Below are 23,025 nucleotides of genomic sequence, written 5' to 3'. Positions count from 1 at the left end.
TTCACACCCCAATACTGGTACTTTTAGATAATGCAGTTACTGAGTGCGTTGGTTTGTTGGGCAATTTTGCTGTTAACACAGAGAGGATATTTCCAGGGGGGAAAAAAAGATTTTATTTAATGGAAAACCCACGAGCTAAAGATAGAAAAGGAGAGAAGGGAGGGAGGCAGAGAGGGAGATATTAGCTAAGATGACTGTTGGGGCTTCTAATGTAGACTGTGGCATTACATAAATTCCAGATCACATACTCAGCCTTGCAGTTTATTAAGTCTCTTTGGGGACTTGCTAAAAAAAAAAAAAAAATTGTTCAGACACATGAACACTACCACTTTGCAATTCCTTTCACCACTTATATCTGTTTCCCCAGCGCTTTTGGAATCTTACAGGCTGTCACATGTTGAACCCATCTCAGAGCAAGAGATCTCTCTGCAATGCTCACAATCCTTCCTCCCCAACGAAAGGGCTCTGCAAGTAAACTCTTCCCTTAAAATACAATATATGAAGTTGCAGGGGCATAAGAAGACACTGATTCTCATTTAACACCCTGAAAATCAAGATTCTGACTCCAAGAAAAACCTCCCCATCTTAAACCAACATCTCAGAATGCCATGGAATAGTTTTAGTCACTTCCCAAGTGACTGCTCTCCAAACCTGGACCACTCCCTGCAGTCCTAATTCTGGGGAGATTACTCACTCATTGTTGCAGCTTTTGGCTAGATGTGACACCCAAATCGGGCTGGGGGTGGGGGGAATCACAGTTTGCAGTGGAATTTCTAGCTCAGGCCTCTCTTGATTTGTTTTGCATTCATTATTTACCATAGCCAAATTCCCAAAATGCCCCAGGGGAGAAGAGAGGTGACTGCTTCTCTGCTTTGCCAGCTTCCAGCCATTGTTGCTTTGAATTCCTCTTCCCTCTTCCAAAATGCCTAAAACAGCAACCTAGCCAATAAACTTACAGAGATTGATGGCTTCCAAAACCAGACCCAGTGTATTTCAACGGTGGTAGAAAAACACACACATACTTGCCTGAACACCACTAAGGCCAAGTGACTAATTTGCTTTATTACATTGTTTTTCCCCTTTCTTATGTTTTCTCTCTGCCTGGGAAAAGTTTTGTTTTTGCTTGTAGGCTCAAAGCCTCCCAGACTCTCCCCACCTTTCACTATGTCACACAGAGCTTTGCATTTGAACTTCTTGCTGGTTAACTGATTTGCACCACAATGATTTCCCTGCAAGGTACTATTGCTACCAGGATATCGGTTACTGTCCTAAGGTGGACATTTGCTCCGATTATGAATAACAGTGTACGAGAGAAATAAGCGTCTCAGGGAAGTCAATTGAATTCGAGGTAAAACCTCTGCTCCTCCATCCTAAAGAAACTGAGAGAGCCAACAGCCTTCAAAAGCCACCTGTGCCAGGCAGGTCCTGGGAGAAGAGACACACCAGTTGCTTTGCCAAAGGCATCATTCCCTAGAGCACAGAAATTGCTGGGTGCTGTCATGTGGTCTGATTTGCTCAGAGGAAGACAGAACCCTGGAATCCAAACTGAGGTCAAACATGTCCATGGAGAAGAGGGCAGTAAAGTCCTAGGTCAGGTGGTGGTAAGGGCTCCCAGACACGGAAAGCTCCCAGAGTGCTAAGCCTGGTGCTAAACGCATTACCAAGGGCATCCTGTTGAATGCAATCCAATCTGCCTAGCAATCCTAGGAAGGTGACAGAATTACTCCACCATGGAGAATCTAGAAGTTCAGAGAGGCTAAGCAAGCTACCCAGGTGGTAGCACCAGCACACAGAGGGGATCTGTCTGAATCAGAGACATGCTCTGAACACCCTACTAAATTAGGATACACACACACACACACACACACACACGTACACATATACACACGCCTCCTCAGAGATAGTGAAGAGTCCAGAAAGTCTAGAAAACTGGCTCACAGACAGGCACAGGATTTGTGGCAGGACTTAAAGCTACAGGGACCTCAAGAGAATCAGCCCAAAACCCTAGTAGGGAAGAGTATGATTGTAGAGGGCTGTGGATCCAGGGAAGAAAGAAGTCATGAGCTGGGAGTGGACTCACCAGCCAGGCACCCTACTCTGTCCCCAGGCACCATGATCCAACCTCACCCGCCCCACACAGAGTCATCACCATGGTTACCGCTTCCTGGGACACTGACCCATTTCCTAAAGTGGATGCCTCCCTGGTCTCCCCTCAGAAGGCTCCACTGCATCTCTGCAGTCCAGCCAGCCCCTGCCTGGGACTCCAGCGGCCTCACCCTCCCTACCCCCCACCCCACTCACACCCTCACACATGTGTGTGCCTCTTGCCCTGGCATCCAGCAGTCCTGGCCAGGAACTCGACACCCATTCCCAACACCCCAGGGCACTCCCTGTCTCCTTCCCTCCTCTCTGCCTGGCCCTGCCCCCATCTCATCCACCCACTTGTAGGCTGCCAGCACATGCCATGTCCCGTAGGCTGCCAGGAAGGCCGGGGGACTGGGTCACCGCGCTGTCAGAAAACGGGCCCCAGGGCAGGGCTGAGCCTGCCGCGACCAGCACCACCAGCCTGGCCTCCTTTCCTGCACATAAACTTCCTGAGATCTCAGAGATGGTTGCAGAAGGACCAAGTCTCCATCGCCCCCCTCTCCCGGGTCGCCGGCCCTTCTCTGGCGCCTCAGAGCTCGGAGGGTTAACAGGCAGCTGCAGCCTGGTGGGCAAGGCTTGAACTTTTCTCCGCGCTCCGCGCCGCCCTCGAACACCGCAGAAGCGGCAGTCGAGGCTCGGGGCGGTAGTTCCAGGGGGCTAGACAAAGCGGGAGCAGGAGGGAAGGGGGCTTTGCTGGGGCCTGCGCCCGGGCGAAGGGATGAGCTCGGCCCTTATGGGCCCGAGGTCAGGAAGGGAACGGACCCCGATGCGGGCGCGGCTGGCGCCTTTGAGCGACAGCGGCAGCCGGGCTGCGGCGTTCGGCTGGCCCGAGGCGGCTTCCTGCTCGCCGCCCGGCCGGGCGAGGGGGCCCGGGCGGCCCGGGAAGTCGGCGATACCAGGTCGGCCTCTCCAGCCCGGCAGCCCGCAGTCCGGACCCGAGCTGCGCTTCCCCGATCGGCGCTGGGTTGGGGGAAACCACGACTCCTTGGAGTCGCCTCCAACTGAGTCTCGCCAATGCATGAGCCTACTGAGGAGGCGAATCAAAGTTACCCCACTTGATGTAGGCGAGAATGTCGCCCCTGCTTGCGAAAAAAAAAAGGACTCGGAGCTCTCTCCACCTCTCCTGAACGTACACACACACACACACACACACACACGCAAGCCAGAGTGGGAGACCGCCAGCCCACCACCACCTCCCTCCGCCCCCCCACCCCCACCACCGCCCTAGGATTTCAGGGGCTGAGAATGACCTCCCTTTTGAGCCCCCGAGCTGTCTTCGCCGCCGCACCCGGAGTCCCCCAACCCTACGAAAGCCCCCTCGCCCAGCCCGCGCCAGGCAATCGGAATGCAGAAAAGGGGCCCGGGGCGCGCCCAGCAGCCCCCTCTTCCCTACCTGGGACAGGAGAACGCACAGGACGAACGGAGTTGCCGGCTGCATTTTGCCCGACTAGAAGCGCCCGGCGGCGTTTTCATTCATGCACGCGGCTGCACTGAGCATATTTTCCGTGGGAGCCAGGCTTTGAGGAGAGGCTCTGCCTCGCCAGCCAGCCAACTTCCCAAATAGATCAGCGGCAGCATCACGAAAGCATTGGGTAGAGGCTGATGACCAGGACCAATGGCTTTACAAGACGGATTCCTTCATAAAGCTCCCTCGTTTTGCATGGCAGATACGGGGCGAGCACCTCGCCTGGCGCGAGCCCCTCGCAGGAGGCAGCCAGTTCGCTTTTTTGGACTGTTGGGGCCCAGCCCCACAAATCACGCTGGGCAACGCCAGCTGATGCCACTTTTCCAAAGAATGGAATTGCACCGGGGACTGGCGGCCACTTGCAGCCCAGTGCAAGAGATTCTCTTTATTAAAATGTTAATAAGATCCACTTTATTTCCAATAAATCAAATAAAATCACCCCAGCAGTTCCAGTCCTTTCTACGCCTGGAAAGACTTGGTGGTGGATTTTTTTTTTCTTTTTCTTTCTTATTTTCTTTTTTTAACGTGGCCCAAGTTATGATGGTGTTTGGTGTTTCCCTGCCATCTCACAAATCACCAAGACGACAGATCAATTCTAGCTTGCAGGGAAAAAAAAATCCATCAAGGGGCAATAGATTTTATTAACTGCTCAGGTGAGAGCCTGACTGGCCGCCTGCTCCACAATTGTGCATCTGGCACCAAAGTTGAGGCCATGATTTGAGGAAACTTTTTTTTTCTCTATCTGGATGTGTTCTTTTAGAAGCTTCTAGCTATCTCCAGGGATTTGGAACAGTAGTAGCCACTGCTCAAGAGATTTTATAAGTGGGGTGCTTTGGGAATGAGGGTAAGAGGGATCTTTTGGTCTAACTTTCACAGTAGGAGTTTAAGAATGTGTATTAAAGTCCTTGCTTTGTCATTTCCATACAGCCTCCTTCTAAAAAAATTTTCAAGTTTTTTTACAAAGGACAGTTTTCTGATAGAATTTACACAACCAAAAAAAACCTGGGTCAGGAGGAAAAACTCAGAAAACTGAAATACTAAACCCAAACTCTAATGTAGTTCCTCCTGTTTGGATCTGAGATCCCCAGTGGCCAAAGCAACAAGAGAAACATGTAGACTACATATAAGACTACTAGTTCTTTTATGTGTAAGTAAACAAATACCTTCTGACATAATTTCCCTGACTCTAAAAATTGGACTAAATGCATGCTGCTGCTGCTAAGTCACTTCAGTCGTGTCCGACTCTGTGTGACCCCATAGACGGCAGCCCACCAGGCTCCCCCATCCCTGGGATTCTCCAGGCAAGAACACTGGAGTGGGTTGCCATTTCCTTCTCCAATGCATGAAAATGAAAAGTGAAAGTGAAGTCACTCAGTCGTATCTGACTCTTAGTGACCCCATGGACTGCAGCCCACCAGGCTCCTCCATCCATGGGATTTTCCAGGCAAGAGTGCTGGAGTGGGGTGCCATTGCCTTCTCCGTATGATGCGACATCTAATATAGCAGCACGCTGAGCAATGGACCATGCTGAGATCTAGCGGGCTGGGCTGTATTCCCCAAGTCTGACACAGGCCCTGAAACATGGAGAGTCATAAGGGCATTAAATAGATGTCTAGACTTAATCAAGACGTAGCAGAGGGTGGGGTGGGGTGAAAAATCTGGAGCAATATTTTCAAAGTTTGACCTCCAGCTCTGCCACTGGAGTTTCCCACTCTGTGTGCCTCTGTTTGTCCACTGGTTAAATGAAACATAAATTGTAATGAACTCATAAGTTTGTTGAGGATTAAGTGACAAAATAACCACTCAATAAATGTAAACTGATGCCCTTTTAAAAATTTCTTCATTGTCAGCAGTTCAGTCGCAAGGTCATCTCATGTGGTCCCAAGGTTACTGATCAAGATGCAGTGCCATCTGACCACCCAGCTGCATTGGCCAACGCTGGTCCAAGAGATGGCAATGTTGGTCAAATACCCCCCAGAAAAGCCCAAGAAAGGTGGTGGCTGCTGCTGCTTCCAATCTCTTCAGCTTTCCACTGCTCTCTTTTGGCACCCACCTCTGAGTCTCTGAGAAGCGCAGTCAGCCTTGGACAGCTGATCCGATTGTCCCAGCTGGGCACCCACATGTGTGGAGATGCCTCCCCAGGTTACCCACCAATAGGAGTAAAATGGAGTACTCTGAAGTGAGACAGACTTCAGATCAAAGCATCCTAGAGTACCCTAATTTTTATCCATTCCAGTGAAGGCTCCTAGGTTGAGCCCATGGATTCAGCAGACACAGAGACAGAGAGAGAAGAGGGCAGCTTGGGAGATGATCAACCATGACAAGGGATAAAGAGGGCAGAAGGATGATGTTGCAGCCACTTTTCCTCATGCAGCCACTTGGGTAGGAAAGCACACTAAGGGGAGGGTGTGTCCAAGGTACAAAGCAGCACTGCTGATTTTCTTGTTCTGCTGGCCCTTTCTGTGGTCTTCCCACCCCATCTTTCTTACTGCTCCTCACCAAACAGCTCCAGCTTTCCCCCTTTTGTGCAGGGTGGCACTTGCCGGCCCCCTTGTGCTTACATGGGGCTGTGTGACTAGTTCTAGCCAATGAGCTGGGAGCAAAAGTGACAGGTGTCACGTCAAGGCTGGAGCACTTAATCACCAGTGTGAGGCAGGTTGGTTTCCCTGGAATAGGGACTGAGATGAATATTTGTGCAGGCGGCTTATGGGGGAATGTTCTTGCCACCACTGCCAGAAGGAGGGAAGCAAAACTGACAGAGGGCGAGGTGGACGACTGCAGCCGCAGCAGAGGCCTCAGCCCGCCCCAGGAGGCTCAGGCTAGAGCAGCTTTTTCGAGATGAGCCTAAGCGAGTCAGAGGGCTGCGCCGTGGTGCCTCCAGTGGGCCAATTGCCAGCTGTTCCCCAAGGAGGGGAATAATCTGTCAGAGAGCTTGGTTTGGCCAAGGACCATGTTCCAGTCTGTCCTCAACTTTGTCACTTCTACATAAAACTAAGGTGTGACCCGTAACAGGCAACCGGAGGTCATGATTCCCAGGCTGCTGCTGACCTCATGCACCTGATGAGACCGGTGAGAACAGATGGAGATTCACCTGGCTGAAGGCCTGCTCGTTCTGTCACCGGCCAGGACCTGTGCCAGCGTTCACCCAGAGTCCTGGGCTTTTGTCCTGAGCGGTTCTACTGGCAGGCAGAGTGGCTCCAGCCAACCCCATCTGATTTCAGTTGAGTATACCCCACGGGCCAGTCTCCATTCCCTTCTGTCTCAGTCCCCACAGGGTGGATTATGGGGGCTGAGGAGAGTTAATTTCAAGAGTCTTTTCAGGCCTTGAAGCTCACCTCTAGAAACTCACAGCGGCTAGGAAGCCAAAAAGATCGGTCCACAAAATGAAACCTGATTGGAATCTCCAGACTTTATTTATACTGGGCAAGCTGCTTTTACTCCCTGAACCTCAGTTTCTTCATCAATAAAATGGGAATAATAACATAACACTCCAAGGACTGATATAAAAATTGATGTCACTTCCCCCCTCTATCCCCTACTCCCTTCTACTCTCAGAGAACGTGCATTTTGCTAAAAAACAAAAGATATCGTTTTGTTCAACAAACATAGAAGAAAAATCATTTCTCTCCAATGATTAGAGGCATCTGAAGAAATCCAGTTTTGTTTGTTTGTTTTGTCTTGTTTTCCCTTCAGCTCCCTAATGAGTCTTTTAACTGATAGATTTATGCTGGCAAGTAAATACCGAAGCTGAAAACCCCTCTTCCTACCCTGACTCTATCTCATCCCACCCCAGCCCACACCAACCCCTGACAGTTTTTGCAGCTGTGGGCTCCCCAGAAGCTTGGTCTGCATTATTCAGACACATTCCAAGCTCACACTCCTTTTCTGGGCACCTCATTCTGGCTTTGGAGCTGATGGAATCATCCAACAGTCAGCATCTGTCTCCTGAGATGCTAGGGGTTGAGACTGTTTCCTCTCATTGACTGACACAACAAAGACATCCTTCCTGTGTGTGTGGAGGTGGCCATATGGGTAGGTGTAGTGCTTGTGTCTTTTGTGTACAAGTCCTTGTGTATGTGTATACGGAAAGGAGGCAACTGGTGTATCGTCCAGCAGAGAGAACTTGTTCAAACTGTGGTATCTTTGAATGTGCTGCTGTGATGAGGCATTTGCATAGACAGTGATAAACCAAATAGATGCCCTAATTTGGTGTGCCAGGAGCCCTTGGTAACTGGGATATGCTCGGACAGCGGGAAGAGAAGCCCATCCTGAACAGCCTTGCGACACAGCGTGATGTTGATGCTATCCGCCTCCCAGTGGGGTGGCTGCTAAAAGTACCAGGGCGGTGGCGGCACACCCTCCACCGCACCTGGCCACCCAAAAGCACACCCGACTGCTCGCGAGCCGTAAACCTGCTCTGTTTCTCCCTTTATGTTACTTGACCTTAGACTGTAGACGGACACATGCACTATTGTCTTGATTACTCACTCCAACTGCACCGATAACCTTTACCCCTTAACTTCAGGTTTGGCCACAAGAACACGATGTGACCAATGGAATGTGGCAGAAGTGATGGAGGGCCATCTATAAGTCAAAGCCCCAAGAGGCCCTGTACATTTCAGCTGCTGCTTGCCAGGGCCTCTGCCAATGCCTTCGAAGGCACATTCATGGGCAAGCTCACTGGTCGTGAGAGAAGAGAACACCCCCATGGAGCCAGAGATGCTTGAGCAAGTGTAGCAGAGCCCCTCCAGATCAGCTGGCCCACAGTTACATGAACTAAAAATAAATAATCGCTCTAAATCAGGGGGTGGTTTGTTACACAGCAATAGCTAACCAATTACCACGTTTGCTTTTTTTGCATCTGTGTATCCCTCTGGAATGTAAGTCCCATGTCTGTCTTTTGCTGCTGTGTGCTCAGCTTCCAGAACAGAGTCTGGCACATAGTAGGTGCTCAAATGATTTTTGTTGAGAAGGTGCATTACCTAGCTTCTGTACTGATGATAGTGCTGTTGATATGAACCTCCCCTACATGCAATGTCCTACCAGACATACTTTCTGATGTACAGTTCAGTCCTCCCACATGGAAAGCATCCTATGACCTTGACAATCTTCACTGCCACTTAGCCACCTAATTCAGCCTATGACAAGGCAAGTTCGTCTTATGATGGTCTAGAGTAGGATTAGATGAAGAAAGGAACGTTCCACAGAGACTAGGGTGGACAGCTAGGTGCTTGGGGATCTTCAGTGAAAGACACCTGGGGTGAGACAGCTTTCTGAATTTCCTCAATGTATGTATGAAGAGCCTAGACATCTAAGAATTTGACAGAAAATACTCCTTTGGCTTCTGAGGTATGGCACTATTATCGTGTCCTCTGAATGCATTTAGTACTATCATGACTTCCACGTTAGCACAAGAGATAAAACAGGGAGTGACTTTTAGGCGATCTCAGTTCAACTGACTTGTCTTTAGGACTCCATTCCTAAAGGGGGCTTGGTATTAACAGAGAAATTGGACATTCAGCCGCCAATTTCATCCTGTGAACTAGAAACTGTTAAAACCCCCCTCTAGGTGTCTCCCTTACCCAAAATTAGTGACTGGGGTTATTTCTACAGAGAATCATCTCAGCATCAGTATGGTAAAGCTGCAGTTTTCGAATTGTGGCCCCTAGACTGGGAGCATCAGCATCACCTAAGAACTCGTTAGAAATGAAAATTCTCAGGCCTCACTCCAGATGTACTAATTCAAAAAAAAAAAAAAAAAAATGGGGAGGTAGAGTCCAGAAATCTCTGTTTTACAAGCTTTTCATATGCATAGTTGGAGAATCACTCCTCTAGAGAATTCTCCCGCACTCACTCACATAGATTCATTCGTTCATTCAAGAAATCACATAAAGTGCCTACTGCATATTAGCCACTGAGCTAGGCAACAGGGAAGAAATGAAAAAGCATGGTTTGTGTGCTTCAGAAAATATGACTCACAGAGAGAAAGACATCATTCTATTACAATGTGCTGTGGGAGGTGCCGAGAGAGGCAACGTAGCCAGAACTCTGGGGGCTCGGGAGGTCTTTAAGGAGAGCCAAGGGCTCCTCTGTGGTTGGTTTCCACTGAACAACGAAACCATTATAGTCTCTACTTGGCAAAAGCTGTCCTTTTTTGTACCTGTTGATGAGAAACTAAATAATAGCATCAGGCAGCTCCAATTCAACACCTCCCTCTAACTTAATTTGAAGTTTCTTCTTCACAATCTCTTCTAGGCAAAATGGCAAATGGCCGTGTTTGTGTGGGGTGGGAGCTGGCCAGTGGGGGCATTATTTATAACTGACAGATAATGCTTAGTGTGCATTCAGCAAGATGCCTTCCAGTGATACCATGGACCCTGGCCCCCACCCACCACCTGCCTGTGGTCCCAAGCAGGGATAAGGAAGAGGGGATACTTGGAGGGAGAGACTGATGACCAAAGGGATGGCAGAAGGCAAGTGTGGTCAGTTTGGGGGTTCAGGTTAGGATCAACTTAAATGTCAACATCTGGAGGTTGCACTGTATCCTACTGGTGAAGGGAAATCACCCAAACTGCTTAAAGGGACAGTTCAACATCTCATCTACATTTTAAGAAGTTCATTTTGGCCACAGTGGAGGATGGATTGCATTAAGGCCATAACTAAGGAAGCGAGACTTCTTAGAAAACTATTATAAAAACCATATAAAAGAGCCAGAATTCTCTTTCTTAGATTTTTAACCAGTGAGGGATGCAGGAATATTACATGACCATCTCTCCTGCTGCCTGGCAGTGTCTGGCACCTAAAAGAAATGTAGACAATGATAGATGAATGAAACATACTTATTATATTACAGGCGATTCCTTTGAGCTCCAATTCTTTGCCCTCCCCTGCATCTAATCCATGCCTCATTAATGGTGGCGTTAACTCCCTCACCGCTGACTTTGGGCTTGACCATATGGCTTGCTTCGGCTAACAGAACAAGGTGATGGTGGCAGTGTGCAGATCTGAGTCTAGAGCTTAAGGGCTCTCATGTGTTTCTGCTTGCTCGCGTACACCTGTGCCATCCCCATGAAAAGAGCATACCCTGGCTATCCAACTGGTTCAAGGAGAACAAGAAACAGGCGACGCTCAGCCACCCCCACCCATCCACAGATCTTCAGTGAGAAGCAGAGTCTAGGTTAGATCGCCAAATCCCAACCAACCTATGGATCCAAAGGAATTAATGCTTACTACTGCATGCCATAGTGTGTGTGTGTGTGTGTGTGTGTGTGTGTGTGTTATCCAGCAACAGCTGACTGATACATAAAGGAACCCTCTTCTTGAGACTATGTGCAGCTCAGGAAATGGGCTAAATCTGTGACCCCCAAGCTTTTAGGCACCAGGGACTGGTTTCCTGGAAAACAATTTTTCCATGAACGAGGGGGGAGAGGATGGTTTTGGAATGATTCAAGTGCATTACATTTATTTTGCACTTTATTTTCTATAATTATTACATCAGCTCCACCTCGGATCATCAGGAATTAGATCCTAGAGGTTGAGGACCCCTGGGCTAAGAGGTGAATACTTAAATTTAAGAGCATAAACATTTACACGTATGACCGATGTTTCGTGTTTACAATTCCAAGCCCTTCATGATTTCTCAACTCACCAAATAGTCCTCTCTGTCAACCCGCCTAATCCATGTCGGCTGTTTCTTTGCAAAACCCTAGGCTCCTATTTGAATATTTACTGCAAAGCCACTGAATCTGTCTCTGGCTGGTTTTCTTGTGCCAGTATAATTGTGAGGCCATCACTTAACAATTACTTGGGAAATTTTATTTACAATGAAAGGCAGATCCCTGAATGTTTCTAGTGGATAAATTTATTTACAATGCAATCCAAATCTGCCAATGCCTCTAGTAGATAAAATTGTGCTGCTCCTAGAAAGAGCAACCCACCCGGTTAATGGTTTCTGTGGTCTTTTATGAATAGACCGAGGTCAAGGCCACCATAATGAGCGGAGGAAAGTTAATCTGTGGAAGCAAGTTAAGCACAGAAAACTATATTTTAATGATTCTGAATGTGTGACAGCTGCCGGAAGTTAATCAAATGAGAACCAAAAAAGGCAAATCCAACACTCCTTTTTGTTTCTTAAGCTGAGCTTTTATGGAGTTCAAATGTCCAGCGTGCAATTTCCATGATGTCAGGGATGACATCTGTCTTTCTCTCCCATGAACACCCCTTGGCCACACATTGTCTGGCTCTGAGCAGACAGTACACGCGAGTGGGCTGCGTCAATAGAACAGTGCAGGTGCGCAGGAGAGGGCCTGCTCAGCCTGCACATCTGTTGTTTGTCATTCTCATAATTATCGCAGCAAACTATCAACCAATGCACCTCTAGCACCAGCATCCATTGCCCAGAGCAGTGGCTCTCAAACTGTTAACCCACCATGCGTCCCCATTCAGTCCCCAAACTCCACACGGTCGTTTTGTCTACTGTTTCTATCGCATAAAATTCAAAAGTGAGTGTGTCTTGAATTATAAGATTCTCTCCTAGCACATGACAGAAAAGGGAAATTGATCACAGCCCCTAAGGACTTGCAAAGCTCTCCTCTGTCTCCCTCTCCAAATTCATCCTGTTTGCACTGTCCCCTCGCTCACCGCGCCCTGCTCGTCCCTCAGTCATCAGGCAGGCCAAGCTTTTCCCTACACCTGAGCCTTTGCACATTCTAGTCTCTCTTTCTGGAATGTTCGTTCCTCTACTTCCAGGTTGTCCATCCTCCCAGACTCTGTTTATGCATCACCTCCTCAGAGGAGAAGCCATCCCTCATCAGTTCATTTCCTTATTTATTCCCATCCTTTGTCATTATTTCATTTTATTGTCCACTTCTTTCTATGTTTGTTTCCCTCACTACAGTATGAGTTTCATGATGATAACTAAATATCTGTTTACGGATCATGGTACTCCAGGACCTAGAACTAGGCCTGGTCCATGACAGGCAGGCACTCAATAATCTTCTTTCTTTCTTTCTTTTAAAGAAATGAATGAGCACATGATCTTATGGCCAATGAGAACAGATGGACCAATGGATCTCCAGATGCATTAATCTCTTAGGAGTACCACGCAGAATCCAATGGCTGAAGACTGCAGAACGCTGCTGGAGAAGCACTGAGCAAAAATGTGGTCAGGATTAGGTGCACACACCTCAGTCTTATGTTGTGTAAACCATGAGGTCAAGGGTCCAGGGGCCCTGGGAGTGAACCAATTAAACTACTGTCTATCCTCTTTGCAAAGAACAAGGTGCCCCGCTAGGTGAACTCAGGAACCGGTTTTCCCAAGGGTGAAGAGAAGAAAACTCTGAGGCTGACGGGACACTTGAGGACGACGTGGGAGAGTATTTTCACGCTATTTCTCTTACTTCGCAGGTCAGGAATTCATCTAAAGCCTTTCAAAGTGCCAGGTTCCTGTGCACGTAATGAATCTACTGATTCACTCGTTGTCCCCCAGAAACTCTGAAGACCACAGAATGTCAAAAGAGAAGACAAAGAATTCTCATTGCTTCTCATGGAGCCTGAAGGGTGAAGAGGCAAGTCTTCACAAATTCCCAGAAGATGCTCATGATCCAGTTATTATTCCCTGGGGGCCAAAAGGTTATTTATTTTAGGACTTCCCTAACTTAATTGCTCCCAGCTAACAGGCCTTCTATGCCCGTGAATCATGCCTCTCTTTATGTGGAAAGTAGAATAGGACAACTATTTATTCATTTCTTTGTTCACTCACTCATTTGGCAGTTATTTTGATAATAAGCAGCAAGATATAGTAAAAAAGGAAAACAAAAAAGGATTATTTTTCTGGAATCCAGGTAAGTAATTAATCCCCATCTGACTTCCAATTAAAGCATGAGTATCAAGCATCTCGGAGAAGGCAATGGCACCCCACTCCAGTACTCTTGCCTGGAGAGTCCCATGGATGGAGGAGCCTGGTAGGCTCCAGTCCATGGGGTTGCTAAGAGTTGGGCACGACTGAGCGACTTCACTTGCACTTTTCACTTGCATGCATTGGAGAAGGAAATGGCAACCCACTCCAGTGTTCTTGCCTGGAGAATCCCAGAGACAGAGGAGCCTAGTGGGCTGCCGTCTATGGGGTCGCACAGAGTCGGACACGACTGAAGCGACTTAGCAGCAGCAGCAGCATCAAGCATCTAGTATGAACTAGACATTATTTTACTTAGCAGTGAATGACAGAAGCTTTGTTCTTGGGTTTTGTTCCTGTATCTGTTCCTGGTATACACATAAAACCTTCAGTGACTCCCCACTGCCTTCAGTTCCAAAGCCCTAACTTGGCATTCAGTGTCATACATAACAATTCCACCGGGCTGCTCTGCTTTATCTCCCCAGCATAACTCAGGCACCAGCCATACAGAACGTTCTGCCATTCACCCCACCTCATGCAAGGCTACTGCATCCCACAGGACCTCTGCATGTGTTGCTTCCTTGGATTTCTCCTGTGCTGGCCTAGGTCCACTTGCTGGGTCATAGCTCATCATTAAGGACCAATCCTCTCAAATGCCACTTCCTCCAGGAAGTCGCCTCAGATCTACCCAGGCTGAGTTAATTGTACTTAGACCACGTCATAATTAATTTACTGGGGTCCCTCACTGGACTACCAGCTTCTTAAGGTAAGGAACCAAGTCTGATTCACACCTACATCCTCAAAAAGCCCAGTGCCAAACACACTTCAAAAGAATATCTATATATTGATACATGCACATTTGATCTTCTTAAGAGCTGTGATCTTTGTTAAGTGCCGAGCACTCTTCCAAGTACTTCACACTCATGTTTTGTTTTTTTTGTTGTTGTTGTTCTTGTTGTTAAACACTTGAATATCTTAAATGGCTGTTTACGAAATATGATTATCCCCTCTTACTGGTGACCAGTGACAGACAAACCTGTGCTGGAGGGTGGGGTGGGTGGATAGAAGGAAAAGCACTGAACAGGGAGTCCATGCATCTGAGTCCTACGCCAGTCTCCACGGCCCACCTGTGCCTCAGCAGGGAATACGTCAGTTCTCTCCAAGCCTCAGTTTTTTTGCTTGTTAAAAAGCACAGTCTTTGGAGTCAGATACACAAGGTTTAAGTTCCATTCTGTCACTTTCTAGGCAAGCTAACTTAACTCATCACCAATTGAGCTCTTGCCATCTGCCAAATTCTAAGCTGCGTGGTGGGAATAATTAAAGAAAAGTAGCATTAATTGAGAATTGTTTTATTTAAAATTTTACTATTTTATTATTACTTATTTTATGTATTTGAAGTATCTTTTATTTTTATTTAATTATTTCTTATAACTATAATTAATTAATAGCTAACTTTCATTGATAATAGTGATAATTCACTGGTCTAAGCACTCTTTAAATAGCAAAATTTGAACCACGTCTTCCAAGCGCCATTCTCCATAAATCTATTTAGAATCAAGCTTAAAAATCACCACCAGCAAATCATTTTCATAGCCTATTTGGCAACTGAACATTCTTCTATTTAATTTTTCAGCACTGCTTTATTATAAGACATAGGTTGCAAAAAATAATAAGCTATTTGTATTGTAAGCTGAAAAGAATGAGAATCGTAGAGTAGATCCACAGCAATCTCTTCTGAGGATGGCAAGAAAAATAGACATTTCAACTGCGCCTTTAGATTCGCAGTCAGGTTGATGGAAACAAATAGCCCCAGGTCATTCACCTTAAAACCTAAATAAAGAAACAGTCAGCCAACTAGAGGTGTAGAATTGGTATAGAATTTAAAGGCTCAAGAGACAGTTTTCTATGATAGTTAACCTGGGGTATCCTCTAATGCACATTAATGAAGTCTCCTTTATGTACAGTTGGGAAGGTCCCCCGGAGGAGGAAATGGCAACCTACTCCAGTATTTTTGCCTGGAGAATCCCATGGACAGAGGAGCCTGGCGGGCTACAGTCCATGGGGTCACAAAAAGTCGGATATGACTGAGCGACTAATACTTAAGCACTCTTTATGTGTCAGATTATTTAATACTTATGAAAATTTAAGAGGCTGGTTCTATTTCTAACTCCACTTACTTAGTCCAAATGAGTAAACTAAAGCATACAAGTAGTGGACAAAGAGCTTGAATCTGGACCCCTCAATTACAGAACACCATCTCTTAACCAGCTCATCAACTGTTTCTCTTTGTATGTTAATTAAGAGACAGACCCTGCCTCTCACCTCGCAGAAATGCTAACTCCTCACAAATCTTGGATGTCTCTTAAGCAAAAGGGGCTGCTGAGAGTTTCTACTTCACAGTTTGCTATACAATGGACTTTACTCATGCAAAACTCCTCAGTTCAGTTAAGTTCAGTCGCTCAGTCGTGTCTGGCTCTTTGCGACCCCATAAATAGCAGCACACCAGGCCTCCCTATCCATCACTAACTGCCAGAGTTTACTCAGACTCACGTCCATCGAGTCAGTGATGCCATCCAGACATCTCATCTTCTGTCGTCCCCTTCTCCTCCCGCCCCCAATCCCTCCCAGCATCAGAGTCTTTTCCAATGAGTCAACTCTTCGCATGAGGTGGCCAAAGTACTGGAGTTTCAGCTTTAGCATCATTCCATCCAAAGAAATCCCAGGGATGATCTCCTTCAGAATGGACTGGTTGGATCTCCTTGCAGTCCAAGGGAATCTCAAGAGTCTTCTCCAACACCACAGTTCAAAAGCATCAATTCTTCGGCGCTCAGCTTTCTTCATAGTCCAACTCTCACATCCATACATGACCACTGGAAAAACCATAGCCTTGACTAGACGGACCTTTGTTGGCAAAGTAATGTCTCTGCTTTTGAATATGCTATCTAGGTTGGTCATAACTTTCCTTCCAAGGACCTCTTTCATGAGTGGGTTGGGCTAGCTGTTCCACAGACCATCCCTTCAATCCTCGTGTTCTATGAAACCAGCCTGAACTTAAGGGCCTCACACAACCACCCGGCAGTTTGAGAAGGAGAAGACAGTGGTCATCGAGGTTTTGGAACTGGGCACCTGTACAGTTTAAGGGACTGTCCACTGAAGCTCCAATACTTTGGCTACCTGATGCAAAGAGCTGACTCACTGGGAAAAAACCCTGATATTGGGAAAAATTGAAGGCAAAAGGGGAAAAGGGAAGCAGAGGATGAGACGGTTGGATGGCATCACCAACTCAATGGACATGAATTTGAGAGCAAACTCTGGAAGATAGTGGAGGACAGGGAAGCCTGGCATGCTGCCATCCATGGGGTCACCAAGAGCTGGACAGGACTTAGGGACTGAACAACAACAACCACTGAAGTTTTAAATGTCTCAGTCTCAGCCCCTTCTGTGGTATCTAAGATGAGGTGTACTCAGCAGTGGTAACCGGCCAGAAGATGGTAAAGCTCTCACTGACTCCAGAGAGCCGCCACCAAAGAGCTCTAGCTCCAGGGCCTGGCCACATGGTGAGGGCCACATCTTGCCCTCAAGATGGAAAGAACCAGAGAACCAGACTGCACAGTTCTTGTTGGATCAGCCCTATCTCTCAGTTACATCAATCATAGGTTCCTTACGGTCAGAAACCTTGGGGGTACCCGGGTGTCCTGGAGGAGAAAGTACACCATACAAAGCAATAATAATGTCACTAGCAGGCACTTTACCCTCGGTATCTTGTAGATATAATACTCCTTAATCCTCAGAAAGTTAATATCACCATTACTATCATAAAACACCACTGCTATGCTCACAATTTTTGAAAGATTGGGTGGGTAGCCCATTATCACTAAGAACTAATCAAGAATACAATTAGGGTCCACAGGATAATAACACTTTAATTCTTTCATTTATCCATTCATTCTCTCAACCATTAAAAAGAATTGATTGTGTCCCTTTCCCAGGCCAAACACTGTTCCAGGAAATAGAATACGGTCATGAACAAAACAGATGAAAGTCCCAGATAAGGAAATTGAATTCTAGTGAGGCGGATGGTGGGGGAAGCCAATAAACAACATAAAAAATGTGAGATAAAATAAATACTGACCTGAACTCTGGTGAAACACAGGCAGGAAAGGAGGAGAAAGCACAAGGGAAGAGACTTAGAATTCCATAACAATGTATATTTCATAATTACTCTGTGCTGGGTGTCATCTAAGCATTTTACATGCATGCACTCAGTGAATCCTTCCAGCCATCCTAGGAGGTAAGTTCTATTATTTGGATCTTGTTAGAGGTGAAACTGTGAGTCACAGAGAGTTAGAGGCTTCCCTTGCCCAGGGTCCTGCAGCTAACAAGGGGCAGAGCCAGCACTTGACCTCCAGCTGTCTGGTTTAAGTTACTCCCTTAAGCCAGCCGAGGTGTGCAACAGCCTCAGTACAGGATAGCTCATCTGGACTGCTTTAGGTACACATTTCAGTTCAGTTCAGTCGCTCAGTCATGTCCGACTCTTTGTGACCCCATGGACTGCAACACAACAGGCTTCCCTGTCCATCACCAACTCCCAGAGCTTACTCAAACTCATGTCCATCAAGTTGGTGATGCCATCCAACCATCTCATCCTCTGTTGCCCTCTTCTCCTTTTGCCTTCAATCTTTCCCAGCATCAGAGTTTTTACCAATGAGTTAGCTCTTTGCATCAAGTGGCCAAAGTACTGGAGTTTCAGCTTTAGCATCAGTCCTTCCAATGTACATTCAGGATTGATTTCCATTAGGATTGACTGGTTGGAGCTCTTTGTCAAGAGTCTCTCCAGCCACAGTTCAAGAGCTTTAATTCTTCAGTGCTCAGCTGTCTTTGTGGTCCAGCTCTCACATCCACACATGACTACTGGAAAAACCATAGCTTTGACTAGATGGACTTTTGTTGGCAAAGCAATGTCTCTGTTTTTTAACACGCTGTCTAGGTTGGCTATAGCTTTTCTTCCGAGGAGCAAGTGTCTTTTAATTTCATGACTGCAGGTACCATCTGCAGTGATTTTGGAGCCCAAGAAAATAAAGTCTGTCACCGTTTCCATTGTTTCCCCATCTATTTGCCAGGAAGTGAGGGGGCCACATGCCATTTTCTTAGTTTTTTGAATGTTGAGTTTTAAGCCAGCTTTTTCACTCTCCTCTTTCACTTTCATCAAGAGATTCTTTAGTTCCTCTTGACTTTTTGCCATAAGGTTGGTGTCATCTGCATGTCTGAGGTTATTGATTTCTCCCAGCAGTCTTGATTCCAGCTTGTGCTTCATCCAGTCCAGCATTTCTCATGATGTACTCTGCATAAGTTAAATAAGCAGGGTGACAATATACAGCCTTGTTGTACTCCTTTCCTAAGGTGGAATCAGTCTGTTGTTCCATGTCCGGTTCTAACTATTGCTTCTGACCTGCATACCCAAGATGGCAGAGTAAAAGGATGTGTGCTCATCTTCTCCTGTGAGAACTCATTGGCGAACAACCATCTATAGGAGAATGTTGGATCCCACCAAAAAAAGATACTCCACATCCAAGGGCAAAGGAGAAGCCCCAACAAGATGGTAGGAGGGGTGAAATCACGTTTAGAATCAAAACCCCATACCTGCCAGAGATGCTCAGAGGGCTCAAACAAAACCTTGTGCACACCAGGACCCAGAGACCCCACAGAGACTGAGCCAGACCTGCCTTTGAGCGTTTGCGCGTCTCCTTAGGTGGCATGGGTCAGCAGTGGCCTGGCACAAGGACAGGGACTCTGGCTGCAGCAGACCTAGGAGGCCCAGCATATGGCATAAGCCCTCTTGGAGAAGGTTAGACAATGGGTTAGACTAGCCCCACCATAGCGCCACCGAGCAGACGACCCACAAACTGGAGAACAATTATACCAAAGAAGTTCTCACACTGTTCTGAAAGTTCTAGGGCCCACAACAGATTTCCCAACCTGGGGATCCAGCAAAGGGACTGAGAACCCCCAGGGAATTTGACCTTGGAGGCCAGTGGGATTTGACTACAGAACTTCCCCAGGACTGGGAAACAGACTCTTGGAGGGCACAAATAAAACCTTGTATGCACCAGGACCCAGGATAAAGGAGCAGTGACCCCCCAAGAGACTGACCCAGGCTTGCGGTGGGTGTCCAGCAGTCTCTGGCGGAGGCGTGGGTTGACACTGAATACAGCAATGCTAGCATAAGCCCTTCTGAAGGAGGTTGTCGTCACCCCTACCATAGGTTGGCCTCAGGCCAAACAACAGGGAGGGAACATAACCCTACCCATCAACAGAAAATTGGATTAAAGATCTATTGAACACGGCCCATCAGAACAAGACCCCGGTTCCCCCACAGGCAGTCCTTCCCATTAGGGAGCTTCCACAAGCCTCTTATCCTTATCCATCAGAGGACAGACAGAATGGAAACCACAATTACAGAAAACTAACCAAACTGATCACATGGACCACAGCCTTGTCTAACTCAATGAAACTATGAGCCATGCCGTGTAGGGCCACCCAAGACAAACAGGTCATGGTGGAGAGTTCTGACAAAAGGTAGTCCCCTGGAGAAGGGAATGGCAAACCACTTCAGTATTCTTGCCATGGTTCTCAAGGTACACTTTTGGGACTTCCCTTCCCCTGTGTCTGCTCCATTCTTCCTTTCCTCTGCCCCTCCTCCTTTCTTCCTCCCAGGCTTCCAGGTCCATATGGTTACTGCATTCCCAAAGGAGCTGAGCTGGGATTTAAATTCAGGACTATTCAGGCCCCTGAAGCTCTTAGCCACTAGACTTTGCTATTATTTCAAAGAGCATAGCTGTGCTGGGCAGCAAATATATGCTTAATTAAATAGTGCCTTGAAAAATGAAGGGACAGGTGGATCAGTAAGGCCCAAAGAAATGGGCAGATGTACACAGGCTGCTGCTGCTACTGCTGCTAAGTCGCTTCAGTTGTGTCCAACTCTGTGCGACCCCATAGACGGCAGCCCACCAGGCTCCCCCGTCCCTGGGATTCTCCAGGCAAGAACACTGGAGTGGGCTGCCATTTCCTTCTCCAATGCATGAAAGCAAAAAGTGAAAGTGAAGTCGCTCAGTCGTGCCCGACCCTCAGCGACCCCATGGACTGCAGCCTTCCAGGCTCCTCCGTCCATGGGATTTTCCAGGCAAGAGTACTAGAGTGGGGTGCCATTGCCTTCTCCATGTACACGGGCATGAGAGCCGTGTACATGGCTCTCTAAAGCAAGAAAGGCAGCATGTGCGTGAAAAGAACAGCAAGGACCAGCACAGTCTGGGCAAAGAGCAACTTTGGAAACACCTGGAACCAAACAGTCTTCCTAAATATTGCTGTAAATACAAGTTTGCAACCTCCTAGCTGGGCAGACCTAACTTTGTTTTTCAACTGCAGTTTGACAGGAGTCTCTGGCAGGGCTTTTTTCCTTTTATAGAAAAGGACAAGTGTGTCTGGGGGGACATAATTTGGGAGAGGCACCTGGTCAAGCTGAGACCGGCACCTGGGGAGGGAAGAAGGCGCCCTGGAGAGAAGCCGAAATGCTGAGGTGACGGGAGAGAGAATTGTGCTGATAATCCCTCACACCCACCGGGACTTTACCAGCTCCTAATCGCCTAATAGCAGGGCACATAATTGGCAGAAAAGATTGCCCTGCCCTTTATGCATGTGTCTGCAATTACTTTTCCAACCGGGGCGATAAGTGGCATGATTGGTTTCCTTGTGCCAACGCAGCCGCTGCTTGGCGCCAGGGGCCTTTCTCCTGAAGCTGCGGTGGGCACCACGGGTCACAGGCTCAACAGCCCCCCAGCAAATGATCATCTTCCATCACTGAGGAGAAAATCCCCGATTCCTAGCTAGGGCCTGACCTCACCCGCTGCCTCCCTCCTTCACACACTCTGCTTCACGCTGGCTTCCTCGCTGGGCTCCGACACCATCACCCCAGCTTCCTCTTGTCTTTGTGCTTACCTCTGCCACATTCTCTGCCAGTTTCTCCTCTTGCTTTCTATAGATCTGGGCTCACAGCTCACCTCCTCAGAGAATCCTTCCATAAACACTCTTATCTATGATCAACTCAGGGAACTCAAAGCAGGGCTCAGTAACAACCTAGAGGGGTGGGATGGGGAGGGAGGTGGGAGGGATGTTCAAGTGTGAGGGGACGTGGGTAAACCTATGGCTGACTCGGGTTGACGTTTGGTAGAAACCAATGCAACACAGGAAAGCAATTATCCTTCAAACAAAAATAAACACGCACAATTTCTCTCTCCCACTCCCTAACTCCAGGTTACACCTCTCATTCCTGGTCTTCTTCATATCACATAGCACAGTGCGGTGCCGTGTCTTACCTGTGTCTGTCCACAGGTTTATTATCTGTTTCCTAGTCTGGATGGAAACTCTATGAAGGAGGCCTTTGACTTGATCATCAGTACATACTCAGTGTCCAGAAAGGAAGCCTGTGCCAGCGTGAGCTCACAACAAATATTACTGAAAGGAGTGGTTGGACAGTGAGTAGATGCAACACTGCAAACACGCCACATTCCATGCCAGGGGGTGTGTGCTTTATGAGCACAGCAAAAGTTATTTGAGTGGAAGCAGAGAATATGCACTCTGGAGACCCATGGGCCTGGATTTACAGCTAAGTTCTGACCTTTAGAAGTTCTGGTCCATCCTCTTGCACCAACCTGAGCCCCAGTTTCATTATCAGTAAACTGAGAATGAAAATAGTAGCTCTCTCATTCAACCGTTGCTTGAATTATCTGAGGCAATGCTTATACAACCCATAACCCTGTACCTGGCATATAAATGATTAAAGCAATTCAATGAACAATAATAGATACTGGTATTTCCATGCATCCCATGAGGATGGAGAGAGAAAGAGGTATCCATATTAGCTGAGCACCTGCGAGATGGGTGGTATGTGCTATCCTGTGCCAAGTCACTTCAGTGGTGTCTGACTCTTTGTGACCCTATGGACTGTAGCCTGCCAGGCTCCTCTGCCCAGGTGGATTCTCCAGGCAAGAATACTAGAGTGGGTTGCCATACCCTCCCCACGTGGGTGGTAACCCCCTGGCTAAACCTACCTGGCTAAACTTCTTCCCACAGCTGTCTTCTGAAACAGGCACGGCTCTCCCTGGTTTCTAGATGAGAAAATGGAGGCACCTGGAAACCACATAGCTTGCCCAGCGTCCTTCAGTTCCTAAGTGACGGATCCAGATCGCAAAGCCAGGCTCTCTGCTTTTTCATTACAGTAGGTTGCTTTTCTCAAAAATAAAAACAGAGCACAGAAAACAAACAGGACATGGACACAAGGAGCCCCAGGGTGTGGAAACTTTATTTTGAGGCTCAGTTTAAATTCTCCCAAGTCCTTCTTCATGACAGCTCCAGTAGAAAAGGATTACCCTTGGGTAGCATTGCTGGATAAAATACAGGATGCTTAATTAAATATACATATCAGATAAATAAAAAAAATAGTTTTTGTATAACCATTATTGCATACTTA

The 23,025-nt window shown here is 47.3% G+C and overlaps 1 protein-coding gene across 3 annotated transcripts in view; it reads right to left on the bottom strand.

Moving 5' to 3' along the window:
- Window positions 1-23,025, bottom strand: part of CDH13 (cadherin 13) — a 1,055,068-nt gene that overhangs the window by 1,008,867 nt on the left and 23,176 nt on the right. The window contains exon 1 of one of the 3 annotated variants that reach the window (XM_025269790.3): window positions 3,539-3,766. The exons of the other annotated variants lie outside the window; for them this stretch is intronic. Coding sequence (XP_025125575.3) covers window positions 3,539-3,583 — 45 coding nt within the window. The 5' untranslated portion in view covers window positions 3,584-3,766. Of the gene's footprint in view, window positions 1-3,538; window positions 3,767-23,025 lie in introns of those variants that run through there. 3 annotated transcript variants of the gene reach the window in all.

This window comes from Bubalus bubalis, chromosome 18, assembly GCF_019923935.1.
Source record: "Bubalus bubalis isolate 160015118507 breed Murrah chromosome 18, NDDB_SH_1, whole genome shotgun sequence".
Classification (NCBI taxonomy): Eukaryota; Metazoa; Chordata; class Mammalia; order Artiodactyla; family Bovidae; genus Bubalus; species Bubalus bubalis.
Note: the sequence above shows the minus strand (reverse complement) of the source record. Positions and strands in the feature narration are given on the sequence as shown.